We start from the raw sequence: 20,530 nt of genomic DNA, 5'->3' as shown, positions 1-20,530 counted from the left end.
CTTAAATTCTTACTTATATTGTATGTTTGTTTAGGATGGCTTAGAGTGGAGAGGCTTTGCACACACACACACACCAAGCCACTCTGGTGCAGCCCTATGCTGGGCTGTGTGTTTGGCAGTGCTGCGGAACTAAGTACAGGACCTGGTGCATAATAGGCCTTCAAAAGTGTTTATGATTCCTTATGACTAAGGAGGTCGTATAGGAAGGGGGGATGAAGGATGGAGAGTGGCAAGGCCCTTGTCTTTTTAAGATTGGAGCAGAGAGACAGACCCTCTCCAACCCCTGCCTCAGATCTCCAGTTCAGATGCAACAACAGTACTGCCAAACTCTATTACTCAGCAGCTGTATTTCTGACAAAAATGGAGGTGTCTCTTCTGACAAGTCTGTCTTGAAACAATCAAGAACTGCTTAGATCCCTCTGTTTCCACTAGGGGGCCTCATGTATTCACTCCTTCTCCCCAACCCCCGCCAAAAGTATGTATATATTATGTGTGTGTATGTATGTGTGTACGTAGACACACAACATACAACGCAGACATACACCCTTCCAGTCAGAGCTCTCCCTGCCCCCTCTCTTCCACCACCAGGTGTAAGAGGGAAGTTTCCAGGAACTCAAGCTTTTGTCACTGTGCCCTACTTCAATAAAAGGTAGGAGGGGGTGAGACCGGGGATTGGGGTGGGGCCAGGGAGCAGGATGCCTGGGTCCCCAGTTCCTACCAGTAAGTCCCTAGGCCTCTGTCTCTCTCTCTTGCTCTACTAGCCTCGCCACCATCCATGCTGCCCCAAGAGCCTTTAACAACTCCAGAAGAAATTCCAGACAGGAGAAGCTGAAAGGATTTCCTTTCACCCCTACTTTTTTCCGGGGCCTTCTACACCACCTGCCAAGGCCAGCAGGTAAAGTGGGAGGGTTAGGGTGTGGAGAAAGGGTGGCCACGGACCAGAGTGCTCTTTGCACCTAAACTTCCACCGCAGAATTCAAGGAAGGATCTGAGTCTTGAGAGAAGGAGGTGTCCTTAGACTGGGGAAAACAAGTCTGAGACAACCGGGGCTTGGGTTTTTGGGAGATGAGGAACCTGAAGGCAAAGGTGGCCAGATTCTCTCAAGTCGCATCAAGCAGTGTGAAGCCCATGGGGGGAGGGAGGTATATGGGTCTCAGGATGTGGAGTCTGGAACTCTGGCCTTGTTGCTGTGGGATCTCCCAAGTATGCATTCAGTCAGTGGTGGATGGAAAGGAGTTGGGAAGGGAAATCCCCGATGGCAGCAACTAGGAGAGGGTGAGACGCTGGCTGGGTGGGCGTCAACCAAGCTGTCCCATCAGCAGCCCCACCCCCTATGTTGGTCTCCCAGGGTTGAGACGAGGGGAGAGGCTGTGAGTGATTAGAAAGAAAGGAAGATGGAAAGAAACAGAGCTGTCCCAGGGCGGGAAGAAGATGAGAAGCGCAGGATGTGGAGAAAGTGGCACAGACCAGAGCCCTGAAGATATTCGGGGGCAAGGGGAATCAGGTTGGGTGAACTGGAGACAGGGCCTGTCCGACTGGAGTTCCCGAAGATGGGGGCGCCGGGCGAGGGCGCGGGCGGGCGGGCCGGGTCGGGGGCGGGCAGCTGTGTCGTCAGGAGCGGGGCGGCTCCGGCGGCCGCCTCTGCCTGGCCCGTCCCCTCCAGCCCAGCACGGGCTCCAGCTCCCGCGCCGGCACCTCAGCTCCGACCGCGCGCCCTCCGCAGGCAAGGTAGAGACCCCGCGAGCCCCCCGCCTCCCGCCCTCCCACCCGGAGCAGGCGGGGCTGGGGGCCCGGGCGGGGACGCCCCAGGGGCTGGGGTAGGGCTGCTGGGTGGAGAAGGAGGAAGCGTGACAGCTGGAGCGGGTAGCCAGAAGAGTTTGCGCCAGGACGCGAGGGGCAGCGGAGGGCTGGGCCAGCACCCGGCAGACAGCGATTCCCCGGACCTTCCCCTGCATCCCTCCCGCTCACTCGGAGGGATGGTGCGGCTCGGCTGCTTGGGACCAGAGTCAGGGGAAAGTCTGTTGTGGAACCTCTACGGACAGTTCCACACCCGTCTGCACGGGTGGAGAGGGGTTCTTGTTTGGCCTCCTGGTCCCCAACTTCCCACCTCTATCCTTTCCACACCTGTCATCGGGAAGTTTCTGAAACTACCTGGGTCTAAATCCCACTTTTCACTTTTAAATGGGGGAAAGGAGCTTTACTGAGTAAGAAATGCAAATGTTATTGGGCATCTCCTCAGCCTCAGAAGGTATGAGCCCACATCCCCCAACCATGCCAACACTGTAACTTCCTCCTGTACTACACAATGACACCCCCCCCCCCGCGCGCGCGCGCGTGCACACACACACACACACACACACACACACACACCCCACTCCCTTAATCAGGTAACACTACCATCTGTGATGTTTGTGGAAGCTGAATGAAATTTGAGGCTTTAAGCCAAATGATGCCCTCTCAGGGGCTAGTAGCAGGGATGGGCAGGAAAGAATAGACCGTCCCTCAGTCCTGTAAAAGAGGAGGAGGATGCAGGCCCTGGTGTGGTTAAGGGATTCAGAAGTCCAGGTAAGCAGGCCTAGGTCCTCAAAGGGGAGTGCCTGCCTTTTGGGGTTCCTTGCTGAGTCAGCCGGAATGTTCGGGGGCATAGCTGATTCTTGAGTAATTGTAAACTTACAAGACTTGGAATGTGAGCAATGAATGTTGACGTGAAAAAGGAAACCTTAAATGTTAGCACTAAGCTTTGGAAATCATATTTATCTCTTGGTTACCAGCAATTTTAGTGTTTAATGTTTAAAATAAGATCTAGAAAACCAGAGGCACTGGTTAAATGTTAGTGGAACGGACTAAGGACAAGATGTCTAGAGTCTGGGTGTGACCCTGAGAGACTCATTCTCTCTCTGGGCCTCAGTTTCCTCCTCTGTAAAATATGGCAGTTGGTGCCTCCCAGCTCTGAGGATGTTCTAGGAGTGTCTGCCTCCAAGTCAACTTCTTACTTTCTTACCCCAAGTTGGTAGAGGTGGACAGGGAAATCAGAAGAGGGAAGGGAAGGGTGAGTCACAAATAGCTGGCGAGAGGGCCCCGGACCCCACCCTCCACTGCCCTGGCATTCGCCTGGACTAGCCCAGGTTATAGCCTCCGGGTTGGGATGGAGCTGGAGGACAAAATTGGACTTGTTCCAGGTCTTTAATGCCCCAGGATCTGGCGGTTTGCTGCCTTCCAGCAGCAGGAGCAGCCAAACTTTTGGTGAGAAAAGTCAGGAGGAAACTGAAAAGATCCCAGGAGCCAGGAGTGTCCTTGGTCCCAGGTCCCAGCCCAGGGGTGTCTTTGGACCCTGACAGTCTAGTTTCTAGCCAGCTTCTCACCCTCCCAGAGGCAAATTACACGACCCTGATACTTCATATCTGTGCCTGAGATATGACAGAGGAGGGAAGATGTACAACTAGGCTTCATTGGTACTGGAAGTTCCTAGAATTTATGCCTTGCTGGGTCAAAGACATCATTTTTCCTAATCTCCAGATGTGTTTCTCTAGGTACCACCCTTGTACTATAAATAATGATAATAATAGCTAATGTTTATTGAGTTCTTCCTCTGTGCCATGCAGTTTGCTAAGTATATGTCACATATTATCTTATTTAGTCCCCGCATTGTTACTGATTTCTCTAGGTACCCATTTTACCAATAAGGAAACAGGTTCAGGGAGATGAAATAACTCCCCACGAGTTAGGATTCTAATCCACGACTATCTAATGCAAAAGTCCTTCTCCTAACCTCTACGATAATCTACATCTAAGACCTGGGGGACTAGGAAGGGTCACTGTGAAAAGAAAGATGAGAGGGAAGCATCATGTCCTCTCTCCTGTTTGTCATCCCTTGTTTGCTCTCTCCCTGTCACTTTCTCTCTCAGATTCCATTTCCTAGAGCCTTGGAGCCATCTAAGAATCCCCAGGGGTAATGAGAGAGGCTAATTAAGCCATACAGGCCCCATTAACCATAAAACTATTTTGTATTCATTAGATCTGTTGGCAGTAGAAGTTGGATTATAGTCATAGAAAAGGGCCAGATGGGTGCAGTCTTTTCTCCAGAATATCAGTGTCCCAGAACCCCCTTCTAAGTGTTCCCAGAGAGCCCCCAGAACAGGAATGGTATGCTACACAGAGGTGAGCGGCAGAGCTGTCCCAAGGGCAGAGGCTACAGAGGCTACACTATCAGAAAGGAAGTTCTTTTAGGCTTTAATTGCCTCCTTGAGCCTGACCCAAGGAGCCCTAAATAAGGTGGGGGTGGGGTGGGTAGAAGGTCAGAGCCTTGGATGGAGTACCACAATAAGTGCTTTCTAGCATCATTCATGCATTTAACAAATATTTATTTAGCACCTACTATATGTGTTCCAAATTGTCTCATATTCCCCTGTCAGGATGGACACTCTGGTATTTCATTTAACTGTATTTGGATTAATATTCCCAAAATATGACTCCCTAACTTTACACAACTATTTGTACAACCAACATGGAGCACCTACAACATGCTGGGCACTGTTTCAGGTATTGGGGATACAGTGGTGAACGAGACCAACAATTCCGCCCCTTGTGGACCTTACATTTTGGTAGAAGAGGACAAACAGAACACAAAGAAGCAAATGAGTTAGGAAGATAATTTCCACTTGTGATAAGTTCAGTGAAGGAAACAAAGGAGAGTGCTGTGCAAAGGAGGGAGCTACTTAGGGTGGAATGGTCAGGGAAGGTCTCTTGGAGACCTTGGATCTCTTGGATTTCAGCTTGGGCGAGAAGTCAGCTCTGCCAAGACTGGGGAAGGGTGTTCCAGGCAGACAGAACAGTAAGTCTCATGGCCCTGAGCAGGGAAGAATTGGCGTGCTTGAGGAACAGAAAGGAAGGCAGTGGACTAGAAGGCAGTGTGTGAAGGACCAAGTGGAACGAGAGGAGGACAGAGAGACAGGCAGGGGCCCCACATGGGGTTCTCGGGTTAGAGCTTTGGCCTCCTCCACTTATCACCTGCCTTAGGAAGTCCCAACCTCTTTGAGCTCCAGTTTCTTCATCTGTAGAATGGCTATACCAATAATTTCCTGTCTCATTGGATTAGATTTTAATTGTTAATACAATAATAACTACCATTTCTTGTAGGCCTTCTATAGGCATATAGAAGTACAATGCTAGGCATTGTACTAGGTACTTTTCATACATTATTTGACTTACTCCTCACAACTGAAAGATGGGTATCATTCCCCCCATTTTACAGATATAATTTGCCCAAGTCACATAGTGGTATCAGAGCTAAGAATGGAACTCAGACATGACTAACCCTAGCTCTGTTAGACTCAAAACAGTGCTGTACTATACTCATGAAAGATATTGTTACTGCTGTTATTGAATCCTCAAGGCAAGTTGCCCTTTGCAACTTGGCCCCTGGGCCAGAGGTCAGCATGATCCACCTGATGGCTCCTCTTTGGTCCCTGGGTCCCAGAGCCGAAAGCTGGAGCTCCCTAAACACTACTAACCTAGTAGGGTGGAAGGAAGACATCCCCCCTCCCCCCCCCTCCCCCCACGCCGCATCCAAGACTCCCGCACTCAGCTCAACCCTCCTGGAACTGGGAAGCTAAGCAGATGCTCAGAGCCTTCTTCCCCTATCTCTTCCCTATCCCGCGCGCCTGGGTCCCCGCCCTTCCCCAGTGGAGCTCCTCGGGACGCAGGCGAGGCGGGGCCGAGGCTGAGGACTCGGCCAGAGCTGGTTCTGTGTCGCGCGTCAGAAGCGCTAGAGGTCGTTGCGGGGCGTGGGTGGCTCAGGGAGTGGGTGGCTGAGCGGCGCTGGGGACCGAGGCTGGAGGCGGAGCAAGATGGGGTCGTGGCCCGGGAGGCGTGCCGCCAACGCCGTGAGAACCACGGGGTGGGCCGGGACTGCGGGATCCGAGATGCGAGAGACTGCAAGCTCGGGAGAGACTGCAGAGATTGGGGGTGGCGGGAGAAGAGGTAGAAACAGGCAAGGGACGCGTTCACAGAGACCCATATAGACTGGGAAAGAGGGGGCTGGGGGCGAGGAGGTGAGGGTGGTCAGAGATGAATCGAGACAGATTGGGGGAGAAATCAGAGAGCTGGAGAAAGATCCAGAAACAGAGGAGAGAAAGTCAAAGATGAGTCAGAGAAACAGAGACAGAGGACAGACTCTGTCAGGCAGAGAGAGAGACATACACAGGAGAGAGGAATGCAGGGAAAGGAAGAGGCTTCAGGAGGGACTCAGATGAGGAAAGAAAGAAATCATAGTGCCAGTAGAGGATGGACGGGGCAGACAGAAGCAAAGAGACCAGACAGCTGGCTCTTCCCACCACATGCTCTTGTCATCTTCCTCCAGAACTGCCCTTGTAAGTGGAGGTCCAGGCACCGGAAGTACTACTACCAAGCCACCTTTGTGGCCATCCTTAAGGAAAAAAGAAAGATGGCCAAGGAGAGGGGCCTAATAAGCCCCAATGATTTTGCCCAGCTGCAGAAATACATGGAATGTGAGTCTTCCTCCCAGTCCTTCAGTTCTGGAGACCTTACCCTAGAGAATCCCTCCTCCTCCTCATTCCCCCCAACTCCCCCAGTTTCCCCAGTGGCCTTGAGCAAGACAGCTCCTGAGATTTGCCTATAACTGGAAAAAGGAGGAGAGGGAGATAGGGAGATGCCTGGGTTCTCAATTCTCTACCCACACGTCTCTGAACCTTGACTGCCTGCTCCAAGTCTCAGAGGAGAGAAGTTAGGAGGGGTACCACTTTGGAGGATCTGAAATGTTTTCTCTCTGTATTTCTCAATTTCTTCTTGAAATTTTTTCTTTCTTCATCTCACTTGACGCTTTTTTCCTGTTGGATGTCTGGGTGGGACTCTGACAGAAGGCAGGGAGAGCCGGACCAGACTAATGCTCTTCTTTCACTCTCTTCATATGCTAGACTCCACCCAAAAGGTCAGTGATGTCCTAAAGCTCTTCGAGGATGGTGAAATGGCTGAATATGTCCAAGGAGATGTGAGTGGCAGCTGGGAAATCCTCTCCTTGACCAACTCCTCCCATCTTTGTTTTTGCTACTCTGTTGGGATCCCCAACTGCCAGGGATTATTCTGGGCCCTTGCTATCCTCCATCTAGATACCCCAGCATCGATTGTTACCACAGCTATTGCTTTAGGGCAAAGCAAGATATTCCTTTAACTGAGGACTCAACCCAAGAAATCGTACTCCTGCCTTGGATGCTTCTCAGCTCGGCACTTATTGTCTCTGTCCCCAGCATTCCCAATTCTTCACTCCCCAACTCCCATCCTGCAGACTCCCCAGGCTAATGCATGCTCTCGTCATAGGCCATTGGGTACGAGGGATTCCAGCAATTCCTGAAAATCTATCTAGAAGCAGATAATGTTCCCAGTCACCTAAGCCTGGCACTGTTTCAGTCCTTCCAGACTGACTACTACTTAGAAGAGACCGTGAAAAAAGGTATGGTCAAGTAGGTGGGACTGGGCTGGGCCTCTGGAAGAAAAGTCAAATTAATGCGGGTTTGGGGGGCGAGAGTTGAATTGAGTCACATGTTAGGAGCAGGGCTGGGGGAGAGAGGTGGAGAGTGGCCAGGCTGGGCTAGGAGCTGGAGGGAGGAAAATTAAAGAGAAGAGCAGGAACGAAGGAAAAGAGAAGAGCCAGAGTGGAGGGAGGCCCACCCTCAAATCTGTTGCCCTTTTTGTAACCAGATCTGGTATGTCTCAGTGATGTCTCCTGCTACTTTTCCCTTCTGGAGGGTGGCCGGCCAGAAGACAAGCTAGAATGTGAGTTGCCACTCTTGACTGGGAGAGGGGAGGAAAGGTGAAGGGAGAGAGGGGCTTTCCCAGCCTTCCTTCCCTCATTTTTTCAGGATTCCTAAAGGCTGACAGGGCCAGACAAAGGTGGGGCCAGAGAATGGGCCCATTTCCTCTGTTCCCTAAACTCCTATACCTAATGCCTTCCATATAGTCACCTCAGTTCCCATGTCTTGTGCATTTCCTGGGGGTGGCCTGGGGTGTTGTTGGGATGTGGGAGGTGTGTACTATCTCCCCTGTCAGGCTCACTGAGGGTGGAATCCAAGCCTGTTTCCCCACCCTTTTTGTCTCCTTTCTCTGTCCCAGCCCCAAGCTCTGGGCTCTTCATCCAAAAGGTCTCTCTCTATCTCTTTGTTTCCCCTGTATTCTGTTATGAATTCTTTGGGTATCTCTCACAAACTGATCTTGGCCCCCCTAAAACACCCCACAGTCACCTTCAAGCTGTACGACACGGACAGAAATGGGATCCTGGACAGCTCAGTGAGTTGGGGGACCTGTATGCTGGGCAAGGGAGTCTGTGTCCATTTGTCTGTGCCCTCCTGTCCCAACTCTCCAGGATCTTAAGAAGCAGAGGAAGCTAGAGGGAGAAATTGAGTCCTCTAGGACTAAATTTGGGAGTAGGTCCTAAGCTCTTGACCCGTAAAAGAGGAGGCTGGAGACATGCATTGGGGGCTGCCTTGCAAACATATGAACACACATAGACACTTGTTTACTTGGCAGAGGCACCTGAGAATGAGAGGTGGGTCTGGGGGTGGAACCCAGGAACCCTGAGTTCTAGAGAAGAGTTTGGATGGTGGTAGTGAGGTGGGATACGGCTGTGGCTCTTGCCCTCTTGGCCCCCAGGAAGTGGACAAAATCATCATACAGATGATGCGAGTGGCTGAATACCTGGATTGGGATGTGTCTGAGCTGAGGCCGGTAAGGCAGTTTTTCTTCATGTCCCTTCTCCCTGGTGAATCATGTGTCTCCCTTACACCATCTCTGATAGGCAGCGTGGTTCCCTTGGCTAGGATGGCTGGGCTGGGTGTCCTAGGGGGCAGTGGAGAGGTGTCAGATCTGAGGAGCAACTCATGCCACAAGTCTCCCCCATTCTCTGCTCAGATTCTTCAGGAGATGATGAAAGAGATTGACTATGATGGCAGCGGCTCTGTCTCCCTAGCTGAGTGGCTCCGGGCTGGGGCCACCACTGTGCCACTGCTAGTGCTGCTGGGTCTGGAGATGGTGAGTAGAAAAGACTTGTGAGGATGGGTAAGACAGCTGCCATGGGTTGTGCTTGTCAGAGGTTGGCCCTCTAAGGGCATAGGCACTCCCTAGCGTCTGCTGTGCCCTCCCAGACCCTGAAGGACAATGGGCAGCACATGTGGAGACCCAAGAGGTTCCCCCGACCAGTCTACTGCAACCTGTGCGAGTCGAGCATTGGTCTTGGCAAACAGGGGCTGAGCTGTAACCGTGAGTGATGGGGCCTGGGAGTGTGGGAGCAGAGGGGCAGCCCAGCTATCTGAGGAAGCATGGTGCTCTGAACTTAGAGAGCCTTGGGTTTGAGTCCTGGGCTCTGCCACTGACTAGTTATATGACCTTGGGATAGCCACGTAACTTCTTAGTTTCCTCAACTGAAAGTGAGGTAACAGGGAGCATTAAATAACTTGATGCGGGGCCTGGCCCTGTGGCGCAAGCGGTTAAGTGCGCGCACTCTGCTTCAGTGGGCTGGGGTTCACAGGTTCGTACGTATCCCAGGCGCACACGGACGTACCGTTTGTCTAAGCTGTGCTGTGGCGGCGTCCCACATAAAGTGGAGCAAGACAGGCATGGATGTTAGCTCAGGACCAATCTTCCTCAGCAAAAAAAGAGGAGGATTGGCATTGGATGTTAGCTCAGAGCTGATGTTCCTCACGAAAAAAAATAAGTTGATGCAAGAAAAGCACTTCACACAGTGCATGTACATACTATTAAGTCTGCAATAAAAATGAGCTATTTTATTATTATTGTTGTTGTTATATCTGGTCCTCCTTTGCATCGTCCAGCTCAGTTCCCGGCACATGGATGGAGTGGGGGCGGGCATGTGGTAGCAATTGCTCTTTTAGGGGGAAGAGAGCAAGAGGCCCAGGTCTTGGAGGTAAGCCCCTGCCCCAGGCTGTAATTGTCTAACCCACCCCCACAGCAATGGGTTAGATGTCTTGTTTCTGTGAGTGCTCCCGCCTCACCCCCAGGTAAGGAGGAAATAGGGGGAGGGGCTGCAGCTAAGGCTCTGATCTTCTCCCCTCTCACCCAGTCTGTAAGTACATCGTTCACGACCATTGTGCCATGAAGGCCCTGCCTTGTGAAGTCAGCACCTATGCCAAGTCTCGGAAGGACATTGGTGTGAGTGACCCCATGCCCCCCCATCACCACTATCCTGCCCATGGCTCTTAGCCTGTTGCTGCCCTCAGCCCTTCCCCCAGTCCCTGCTCAGACCCTCTCAGACAAGGGATTGCCTTTCTACCCAAGGTCCAATCACATGTGTGGGTTCGAGGAGGCTGTGAGTCCGGGCGATGCGACCGCTGTCAGAAAAAGATCCGGATCTACCACAGCCTAGTCGGGCTGCATTGTGTGTGGTGCCACCTAGAGGTCAGTTTAGGAGCTGTCCCTCCAGCTTATGGCTTAGGTCCCCTCCCGAAGCCGCCCTCTCTCCGCTCACCTTCTTGGCCCCATCTCCCCTTCAGCCACAGCTGCCCCTGCTCCCAAGGGCTCTCTTTCCAGTCCCAGACCCCCAACTTGAGAGATGACGGGGTTCCATCTCTCCGAGCCCTCCTTGTCTTTCAGATCCATGATGACTGCCTGCAAGCCGTGGGCCCTGAGTGTGACTGTGGGCTGCTCCGTGATCACATCCTGCCTCCATCTTCCATCTACCCCAGCGTCCTGGTGAGACCCTGGGGCAGCAGCTGGGAGGTGACAGGAGTGCTTCCTGGATTAAAAAACACACACACAATGTCACTTCATACAGAAAGCCTATACTTTTAGGATTCAAGTCAGACTCTCATCTGTTTAGGGATTCACACACACAATCCAGTTTTCCTTCCCTCTGCTTCCCTCCCTTCCTAGGCCTCTGGACAGGAGCGTAAAACTAGCAAAACAAGCCAGAAGACTGTGGATGATTTAAGTTTGAGCACCTTTGAGGCTCTGCGGGTACAGGGCTGAGAGGCTTGGGATTCATGGTGGGGGCTGGTTTTTCTTTGCTGGAGCCCTCATGGGAGGGAATGAAGTGGGAAACCTGGGGAATGGTGCCTGCTTTCAGAAGCCCCACCCTGGTAGGGGAGGGGAAAGCATCTTGGGGGAATGCCAGCCTTCTGCCCCTGTCTCCAGGGCCCATCTTAACTCTGACAAAATTCTGCTTCCCTGTCCTTGTTTTCTTTCCCAATGCAGATTGACCCTGTTTCTAACACCCACCCGCTTCTCGTCTTCGTCAACCCTAAGAGTGGCGGGAAGCAGGGGGAGAGGTGAGAAGAGATATACTGGGTCTTCTAAGATGGAGAGGGATGACTGATAGAGGCTGGGAATCTGTGTGTATGGAGGGGACATACCCTGAGGAGGACATCAAGAGGGTGGGGTGCAGAATATCTATCCGCTGCCATGAGCTTTCCTTTTTCCCTCACACAGGGTGCTTTGGAAATTCCAATATCTGCTAAACCCTCGACAGGTGTTCAACCTCCTAAAGGATGGTCCTGAGCCAGGGTGAGTATAGGTTAGGGGCTGTATCACAGTGTTTGTGTGTGCCTGCCTGTCTTTGTACATTGGGAGAGAGCAAGAAAGAGTGTATGTTGGGAGGGGAAGGCTGGGGGACCCCAAGAAACCAGAATTCAGAATGCTGCTTTTCCTGGGGTCACTGGGTACCCCACCTCTGAGTTCTCTGGCTCATCTTTCTCCTGCTCTCAAAGGATGGAGATGCCGGTTTCTCCTTAACCACTGAGGAGTGGCTCTAACTTCCCCCAATGTACTTTCTCTCTGCCCTTAATAGAAACTCAAGCCTTTTAACAAAGGGAAAGGGGGTCATAAGGAATGAGAGACAAGAAGTAATCTGTCTGTCCAGGAGTTGGGTAGCCTTGATCCTGTTATCCTTCCTCACCTTCTCTCTCACCTTTGTCTCAGGCTCAGATTCTTCAGAGAGGTTCCTGATTGCCGGGTTTTGGTGTGTGGCGGAGATGGCACAGTAGGCTGGATTCTAGAGACCATTGGTCAGTGCAGGGAGAGGCTCTGGGCAGGGCACTGGGGCAGTGGCCTTCCAGAGCTAACTCCCTCCATCCATCTCCTCACCTGCCTCCCCAGACAAAGCCAACTTGCCTGTTGTGCCTCCTGTTGCTGTGTTGCCCCTGGGCACTGGAAATGATCTGGCTCGTTGCCTAAGATGGGGAGGAGGTAAGTGGTTAGAAATTGTTTTCCTGGGGAATGAGGGCAGTTGGGTAAGAAGGGAAAGGCACTTAGAGAAGGTATCAAGGCATAGAAAGAGGGTTGAGGAAGAAGAGAGGCACAGATGGTTGGGTACCAAAGTGGATTGCCCAAATGGAAGAGAGCTTTAGAAGAAGCAAGGACCATAATCTGAACCTAGAAGGGTCAAGGGTGACAATCCTCTTCCCTATAAACCTAAAAATATCCATCTGTTTCTCCCAACCAACTCTTAGGGCTCAGAGAAGCCAAGAATGTGGGGGTGGGGGGAGGACAATGCGGGAACAAGGAAGGTTGTATAAGAGCTAAGCCAGATACTGAGTGATGGAGCTAGCAGGGAACTTGGCCATGGTTCATTCATTCATTCAACCAGTTAATCAGTGGTCATTCATTCATTCATCATAATTTCTTCCCAAATCTATTGCAACAGTCTCCTAACTGCACTCCCATTTCTGGTCTCTTTCTCCCTTCAAAGAGAAAGAATTGGAGGGATGGTATTGGTAGATGAAGAGCTCAGTGTGGGGCAAGTTGAGTTTGAGGTATCTTGGAATTGAGGCTGTTGGGTTGAGAATCCAGCTCTGGGATCTTGCAGGAGGTTATGGAATCAGGGTCTGATAAGGAGAGTGAAAGACATTCTAGATGGAAGAAGTCGTGTTAGGCCAGAGGAGCCACCAAACAATGTGGAGGTGCATTAGTGTATGTCATTCATTGTGACTGGGACATAGGGTACAAGATGGGGAATGGAAAGAGAGAGGACTGAGTTGAGCAGGGTCCAGATGATGGAGGGTCATGAATGCTGTGGTGAGGAACTTTTAACTTTATCCTGCCAGAGATTGAAAGCTGACAGCCCACAGAAATGATTTGTCTTGTTTTGTATTGTTTGCCTTACAGTGTTTTAAATTTTTTTGAATTTGGTTATTTCTAAGAAGTGGGTCATGTATTCTTCAATTTACCACAGTCTCCTCGGTTCCTTGCTATTCACTCATTCACTTTACCTTTCTAGCCACTAAGGCATTTGAATGTGCAATCCTTGAACCGTGGGTAACTCTTGAACTCATGAAAGATTTAACTAAAAGAAAAGAGAGGTATATATATATATAGATGCTAATATATATGGTATTTTACTCTATGTATATAATAAAAACTACTCTCTGTGTATATAAAATATTATTCCAGAAAGCAGAAATATCTCTGGGTGCATATTATAACTTAAATCTTGTATTTAAACACATGATCAATTTTTTTGGCCAGTTTTTAAATCCTCAGCATCTGACTTCATTTTCATTTATAGTATTAGACACTTTGAAATCATATATTTTGAGTCTTTACTGTGTGTTCTGCAAATGAGACTCTCATAGCAGTTTCTGATAATTCAACCTGAATCATGAAAATAATGATATAAATACAGCACTAATGAAAATTTGTGTTGATATTGAAAAAATCATAACATTTGAAGAAGGGGACATGAAAAGAATACTGCTATGGGAACTCTGTGGAGGATGGGTTGGAGGAAGGAGACAGGATAGGAGAATACCTTTATTGCAATCGTCTAGACAAGAGATGATGAACACAACAGCAAAGGCAGCAGCAGTGGAGTTGATGAGGTAGAAGCCACAACACTTGGTAACTGATGGGTGTGGAGGAGGAGGTGAAGATCAGTCTAGGACATTTTCTACATGGGGAGCAAGCAGATGGGGGTGCCATTTATTAAGATAGGGAATACAGGAGGAAGACCAGTTTAAGGAAGAAAGATAGATTCCGTTTTAGACATATTGAGTTGAGGTGTCAGTTGAGCACCCAGATGGAGATGTGTGATGGGTAGTTAAAATAAATGTTAGGAATTTAGGAGAGAAGTCAGGATCGAAGATATGTGTTTGAGAGTCATCTGCTCCTAGGAGGTAATTGACGTCCTGAGAGTAGATGAGTTACCCAGAGAAAGAGGTAAGAAGAGAAGGTGGACAAGGACAGCAAGATCCTGGTAAATACTCTATTTAAGGGTTGAGCAGAGGAAGATGAATTATTAAAGGAGTCTGTATTAGTGTCCTATTGCTGCTGTAACAAATCACCACAAACAGTGGCTTAAAACAACACAAATTTATTATCTTACAGCTCTGGAGTTCGTAAGTTCAAAATAGTTCCCACTGCACTAGAATCAAGGTGTTGGTGCTGCTGTTTTTTTCTAGGGGCTCTTGGGGAGAATCCCTTGCCTTGCCTTTGGTTTCTAGAGGCTGCCTGCATTCATTGGCTCATTGTCCCCCTTCCAACCAGCAATGTTATCACTCCAACCTCTGCTTCCATTGTCACATCTCTTTCCATGACTTCCCTTTTGCCTTCCTCTTTCACTTATAAGGACCCCTTGTGATTACATCAGGCCCACCCAGATAATCCAAGATAATCTCCCCATTTTAAAGTCCTTAATTTAATCATACTTGCAAAGTCTCTTTTTCCAGGTAAGGCAACATAGTCACAGATTCTAGAGATTAGGCTGTGGACATCTTTTTTTTTTTTTTTTAATTTTTATTTATTTATTTATTTTCCCCCAAAGCACCAGTAGATAGTTGTATGTCGTAGTTGCACAGCCTTCTAGTTGCTGTATGTGGGACGCGGCCTCAGCATGGCCGGAGAAGCGGTGCATCAGTGCACGCCCGGGATCCGAACCCGGGCCGCCAGCAGCGGAGCGCGTGCACTTAACCGCTAAGTCATGGGGCCGGCCCAGGCTGTGGACATCTTTGAGAGGCCCTTATTCTGCCTACCATAGAGACTAAGAAGGCACAGTCAGAGAGGGTCCTCTGTAATTTAGAGAGTGGTATTTTAGAGGCCAAGTGAGGAGTTGCATGAATTAAAGTGAGAACTAAAGATACACTCTTGGTTTTGGCAGGAATCATTGCCAATCTTTGCCAAAAGAGTTTCAGCAGGGAGGTATGGTGGAAGGCAAATTACAGTGGGTTGAACCATCAAATGGAATGTGAGGAAGTGGAGACTTATATTTTTAATCTTTTTTTCCTGATTACAAAAATAATACATGCTTGTGGTAAAAAGTAATTCAAACATTTCAGATATACATGCTAAGAAAGTGAAAGTTCCCTGTAATATACTCCCTAAAGTTTGGGAGTCTATTCCTCCATGTTTTTCTTTCTAGACACATACTATTATGTATTTAAACAATGAGATCATTTTATTGATGTTTTTCTTCCTTTTTTAACTAAACAGTTCATCTTGGTTATCATTATATTTCAATACAGTCAGGTTTGCCTCACTCTTTTTATTACTGAATAACATTCCATTGAGTAAATATGTCATAATTTATTTAACCAGTCCTCGATCGAGAGATATTTGGGTAATGATCGGTTTTTTATCACAAACCGTGTTGCAGTGAACACCCTTGCACCTCTGTCTCTGCACACAGATGTGAGAGATTTCTAGAAGTGGAAGTGCTGGCTCAAAGAGTATGAATATGTACATTTACTAGTTATTGTATTTTTAAAAAGTTACACAAATAATATATCAGTACATTTGCACTATAAAAGATTTTAAAAAGTAAAATGTGTGAGACTTCCCACACAGGTCTCCTCTTCCCTACCCTCCACCAAATTCCACATACTTCCCCAGAGATAACCACTGTTTCCTATTGACACTCATTTTCCTGTTTTTACACGCACACACACACTTTTAGACAAACATAAATGAGATCATGCTACAGATTGTTCTGGGACTTCTTTTTTCATTGACTAATATGTCTTGGAGATATTTCTATGTTAGTACATATAGATTTCATTCTATATTCAATTGCTGCACATCATTTCATGGCGTAGATTTGCCGTAATTAATATAACCTTCCCCTACTGATGGGCATTTAGATTGTTTCCAGTTTTTTCCTGTTTTAGGGAGTACGTCAGCAAACATCCTGTACAACCATCTCTGTGCACATGTGTTTTAGTCTCTGCAGGAGAAATTCCTAAAAGTGGAATTGCTGCATCAAAGGCTATGTTTTGATAAAATTTTGATAAAAATTGCCAAATTGCCTTCCAAAAATGAAATACCAATTTATGCTCCAACTAACAGCAAATGAGAGTGCCAGTTTATTCATAATCTCATTAACACTTGGTTTTCTAAATCTTTTTATACTTTGTCAATCTGAGAGGCAACAAAAAGTTGACTAATTATTTTAATTTACAATTCTTTTAATTATTAGTAATATTGAGCATCTTTAATATGCATACTGGCCATTTGTATTTCTTCTTCTGTGATTGGCTTGTTTGTGTTATTTGCCCATTTTTCTATTGACTTTTTTTTTATATAATTTTATTTATTTATTTACTTTTCCCCCAAAGCCCCAGTAGATAGTTGTATGTCATAGCTGCACATCCTTCTAGTTGCTGGATGTGGGACGCGGCCTCAGCATGGCCGGAGAAGCGGTGCGTCGGTGCACGCCTGGGATCCGAACCCGGGCCGCCAGCAGTGGAGCGCGCGCACTTAACCACTAAGCCACGGGGCCAGCCCTCTATTGACTTTTAAATATAGTGATTTGTAAGCATTTTTTGAATGTTGGAGAAGTTAGTCTGTTAAATGTGCTTCAGATATTTTTTTCTTTGTCTTTTTTTTTCCCAGGTGTGCATTAGTTTATTTAACCTTACAGGAGTTTTTAATTTTAATATAATTGTATTTGTCAGTCTTCTCTTTTTGGCTTCTAGTTTTATATTATGCTTTACAAAGGACTTTTCCACTCAAAGATTATAAAAACATTCACTCATGTTTTCTGTTAGTACAACTTCTGCTTCATTTTTTCACATTTAAACTCTTTGACCCACCTTGAATTTATTTTGGAATAAGGAGTTACTTCTCATTCAGCACCATTCATTGAATAACCCGTCTTTTCCCCATTTCTTTTTATTTATTTTTTTTCCCCCAAAGCCCCAGTAGATAGTTGTATGTCATAGCTGCACATCCTTCTAGTTGCTGTATGTGGAACGCGGCCTCAGTATGGCCGGGGAAGTGGTGCGTCGGTGCGCGCCCAGGATCCGAATCCGGGCCGCCAGCAGCGGAGCGCATGCACTTAACCGCTAAGCCACGGGGCCGGCCCTCCCCATTTCTTTGAAATGTCATCATATACTAAATTCCCAGATATACTTGAGTCTATTTCTGGGCACTCTATTCTTTATTTTTTTTTATTTTTTATTTTTTTGTGAGGAAGATTAGCCCTGAGCTAACATCCATGCTAATCCTCCTCTTTTTGCTGAGGAAGACCGGCTCTGAGCTAACATCTATTGCCAATCCTCCTCCTTTTTGCCCCAAAGCCCCAGTACATAGTTGTTTGTCATAGTTGCACATCCTTCTAGTTGCTGTATGTGGGACGGGGCCTCAGCATGGCTGGAGGAGTGGTGCGTCGGTGCGCGCCCGGGATCCGAACCCCAGTCACCAGTAGCGGAGCGCGCGCACTTACCCGCTAAGCCACGGGGCCAGCCCCACTCTATTCTTTACTATTGAACTTTTTATTCTATTTGCTGTGCCAGTATCACACTATTTAGACACCATTGCTTTACATTGTATTCTATCCAATAGAATGGGGAGAGGAAGCATCAGACAGAGAAAGAGATTACCCCCACTTATCGCTCATCTTTTTTATTGTTTTGTATTTTCCTGGCTATTTTCTCTAATCTTCCAGAGGAACTTTGGTGTTATTGTTAGTTGTGCACGCACATTGGGAACATTCACCCTCCATGACAATGTGGAGAAAAGAGTCAGTAAGGGGCTGACCTTAAGATTGGTCCATGGGACTCATGACCGAGCACCTTGCCATTTCACTGGCTAGGCTGGGAGGGTCTGCAGAACCAGGGCAGAGGATCTCTGGGAATTTGTGGAGTTGGGAACTGAGAAGAGGTCCCTCAGGGATCCAGGGCTCAGTGCTAACTTGTCTTCTCCCCAATCCTTAGGGTATGAGGGACAGAATTTGGGGAAGATCCTCAAGGATTTAGAGATGAGTAAGGTGGTACATATGGATCGATGGTCTGTGGAAGTGATACCCCAACAAACTGAAGAAAAGAGTGACCCAGTCCCCTTTCAAATCATCAACAACTACTTCTCCATCGGTGTGGTCAGTGGAGTGGGGCCTGGGGGTAAGGGAGGAAGTAGGGGTTAAGCAGGCAGAGCCTGGAAGAGGGCAGAAAGGGAAGGTAGAGGTTAAGGGAGCTGTGACACAGGGAAATTGGGGGTGGGGTACAGTGGTATTAGTTGCAAGAAAAGAACCTGGGACATACTGCTCCCAAACTGGGGAGTTAAAGAGAGAAAGAGTTCTGTGCTGAGAGAGGAGGCAGGCCTCTGATCTTACATGCCCTAAACTCCCCAGGATGCCTCTATTGCTCACCGATTCCACGTCATGCGAGAGAAATATCCTGAGAAGTTCAACAGCAGGTGAGGGGCAAGAGGATGGGGGGTGGGCATATACAGTGGCAGGGACTAGGTTGTGGCTGACTTTGACTCAGAGCACTTAGATAGGCAGTGACACCTCTAGGAAGCCCTTCAACCAAAGCTACCCTGTTCCCCATGGGACTGGGGTCGGGAGGTTGATGTCCTTCCCTGTCACTTGGCCCACCTTGGCCAGCACTGTATAACTTGTCCCTCCCTACTGGGCCTTGTGTTGGGGCTGACACAGAATGAAGAACAAGCTATGGTACTTTGAATTCGCCACTTCTGAATCCATCTTCTCAACGTGCAAAAAGCTGGAGGAGTCTTTGACAGTTGAGGTGGGTGGGATGAGACCCAACCCTACATTCTTTTTAGCTCTTTATATCTTAGTTTCTCCTTCCACAGGTGCCCTCAGGAACTTCCCATATTCTTGGACCTATACTCTGACCTCCCAGCTCTCCAATCCTAATTTCCCAAGTTTTCAAGATACACCAGTCCTTATTTCCCTCCTTTCCTTACACACCTCCAAATCCTGGCCTTCCCAGTTTGTCATCTGATGGAGGGAGGGGTCAAATCTGTGATTATGCCATGAGGTGAGGATCTGTGCTCTCCTCCCCTCAGATCTGTGGGAAACCGCTGGATTTGAGCAACCTGTCCCTAGAAGGCATCGCAGTGCTGAACATCCCTAGCACGCACGGCGGCTCCAACCTCTGGGGGGATACCAAGAGACCTCATGGGGATATCCATGGGATCAACCAGGCCTTAGGCGCTGCAGCTAAAGTCATCACCGACCCTGATATCCTGAAAACCTGTGTACCAGGTGAGAGGTGCAGCCTTGGGAGCTAAGTGGGCAGGACAAAGGGAAAGGTGTGACTCTCTTTGGAGGCACCCTGCTTCTGCAAAACCTATCTCCCTGCTTCCCACCCCCAGACCTAAGTGACAAGCGGCTGGAAGTAGTAGGGCTGGAGGGTGCCATTGAGATGGGCCAGATCTATACCAAGCTCAAGAATGCTGGACATCGGCTGGCCAAGTGCTCTGAGATCACCTTCCAGTAAGGAGAACTCCAGCCACAGGCTCTGAGGGAAGGAGTGGGCTTAGGAGAGCAGAGAGTCATGGGAATGGTGGGGAGGGGCTGTACTAGGAGTTCTTCCTCAGTAACAAAGGGTCTCAAAGCCAGCCTGAGAAACCAAGTTTTGGTGTTCAATTGGTAAAGAAATCACCAATCTGCCTTGGCCTCCCACAGCACCACCAAAACCCTCCCCATGCAAATTGATGGAGAACCCTGGATGCAGACGCCCTGTACAGTGAGTATTGCCTATGCCTGCCATAAACTGAACCCTCAGGCTCCATGGGTTCCATAGCACAGCTTCTTTACCTCCTCCTGATGCCTGAACTTCCCCTGTGCACCATTTCTCCCAAATCTTGATTTCTCTGCCCCTGGCCTTCCAACTATGGCCTCTTTAGGACCCCAGCAACCCACCCCAGACCCCAAAGACTTTCCCCCAAATCTCTGCTGCTCCAGCCCCAAGGTCCTGCCTCTGAACATGCCACCTTCCCTTCCAGATCAAGATCACCCACAGGAACCAGATGCCCATGCTCATGGGCCCACCCCCCCGCTCCTCCAATTTCTTTGGCTTCTTGTGCTGAGGGGGACACCTCAGCCTCCAAGCCAGCCTTGAACCCACCTCCTCGTCTCTGGACTCTATTTCCTAGGCTCTGTACATTGCTGCCACATCCTCCTGCCAGCTCAGGGGAGTGTTCCTTCACCCTCACAGTATTTATTATCCTGCACCAACCTTCCACTATTCCCCATGCACACGCATACATACACACACACACCACAAACACATACATTGAAAGTGCCTCATCTGAATAAAATGACTTGTTTTTCCCA

The 20,530-nt window shown here is 48.7% G+C and overlaps 1 protein-coding gene across 4 annotated transcripts; it reads left to right on the top strand.

The window, feature by feature from the left end:
- Window positions 1-536: 536 nt before the first annotated feature.
- DGKA (diacylglycerol kinase alpha) lies at window positions 537-20,530 on the top strand. 4 transcript variants are annotated; one of them, XM_058557982.1, is made up of 25 exons: window positions 537-649; window positions 762-895; window positions 6,359-6,506; window positions 6,933-7,006; window positions 7,333-7,465; window positions 7,714-7,788; window positions 8,249-8,298; window positions 8,662-8,736; window positions 8,920-9,039; window positions 9,153-9,267; window positions 10,088-10,176; window positions 10,303-10,422; window positions 10,618-10,716; window positions 10,897-10,980; window positions 11,218-11,291; window positions 11,452-11,526; window positions 11,941-12,026; window positions 12,118-12,207; window positions 18,165-18,325; window positions 18,578-18,642; window positions 18,884-18,974; window positions 19,258-19,456; window positions 19,567-19,687; window positions 19,880-19,940; window positions 20,200-20,530. In XM_058557982.1, the coding sequence occupies exons 3-25, from the start codon at window positions 6,443-6,445 to the stop codon at window positions 20,281-20,283; spliced, it is 2,205 nt and encodes a 734-aa protein (XP_058413965.1). In that variant the 5' UTR covers window positions 537-649; window positions 762-895; window positions 6,359-6,442; the 3' UTR covers window positions 20,284-20,530. The 4 variants fall into 4 exon arrangements, with proteins under 4 accessions (XP_058413965.1, XP_058413964.1, XP_058413966.1 ...); XM_058557981.1 differs by having other exon boundaries at window positions 733-895; XM_058557983.1 differs by lacking the exons at window positions 537-649; window positions 762-895 and adding an exon at window positions 1,666-1,728.

This window comes from Diceros bicornis, chromosome 17 (genome assembly GCF_020826845.1).
Source record: "Diceros bicornis minor isolate mBicDic1 chromosome 17, mDicBic1.mat.cur, whole genome shotgun sequence".
Lineage (NCBI taxonomy): Eukaryota > Metazoa > Chordata > Mammalia > Perissodactyla > Rhinocerotidae > Diceros > Diceros bicornis.
The sequence above is the reverse complement of the archived record's forward strand: the minus strand, read 5'-3'. Positions and strand labels throughout refer to the sequence as shown.

Bases quoted from the DNA above. Each gene is read 5' to 3' on its own strand.
- DGKA (XM_058557982.1), top strand. From the start codon at position 6,443: ATGGCCAAGGAGAGGGGCCTAATAAGCCCCAATGATTTTGCCCAGCTG. The intron at 9,040-9,152 runs GTGAGTAGAAAA...GTGCCCTCCCAG, and splicing joins TGCTGCTGGGTCTGGAGATG to ACCCTGAAGGACAATGGGCA. The intron at 19,688-19,879 runs GTAAGGAGAACT...GGCCTCCCACAG, and splicing joins TGCTCTGAGATCACCTTCCA to CACCACCAAAACCCTCCCCA.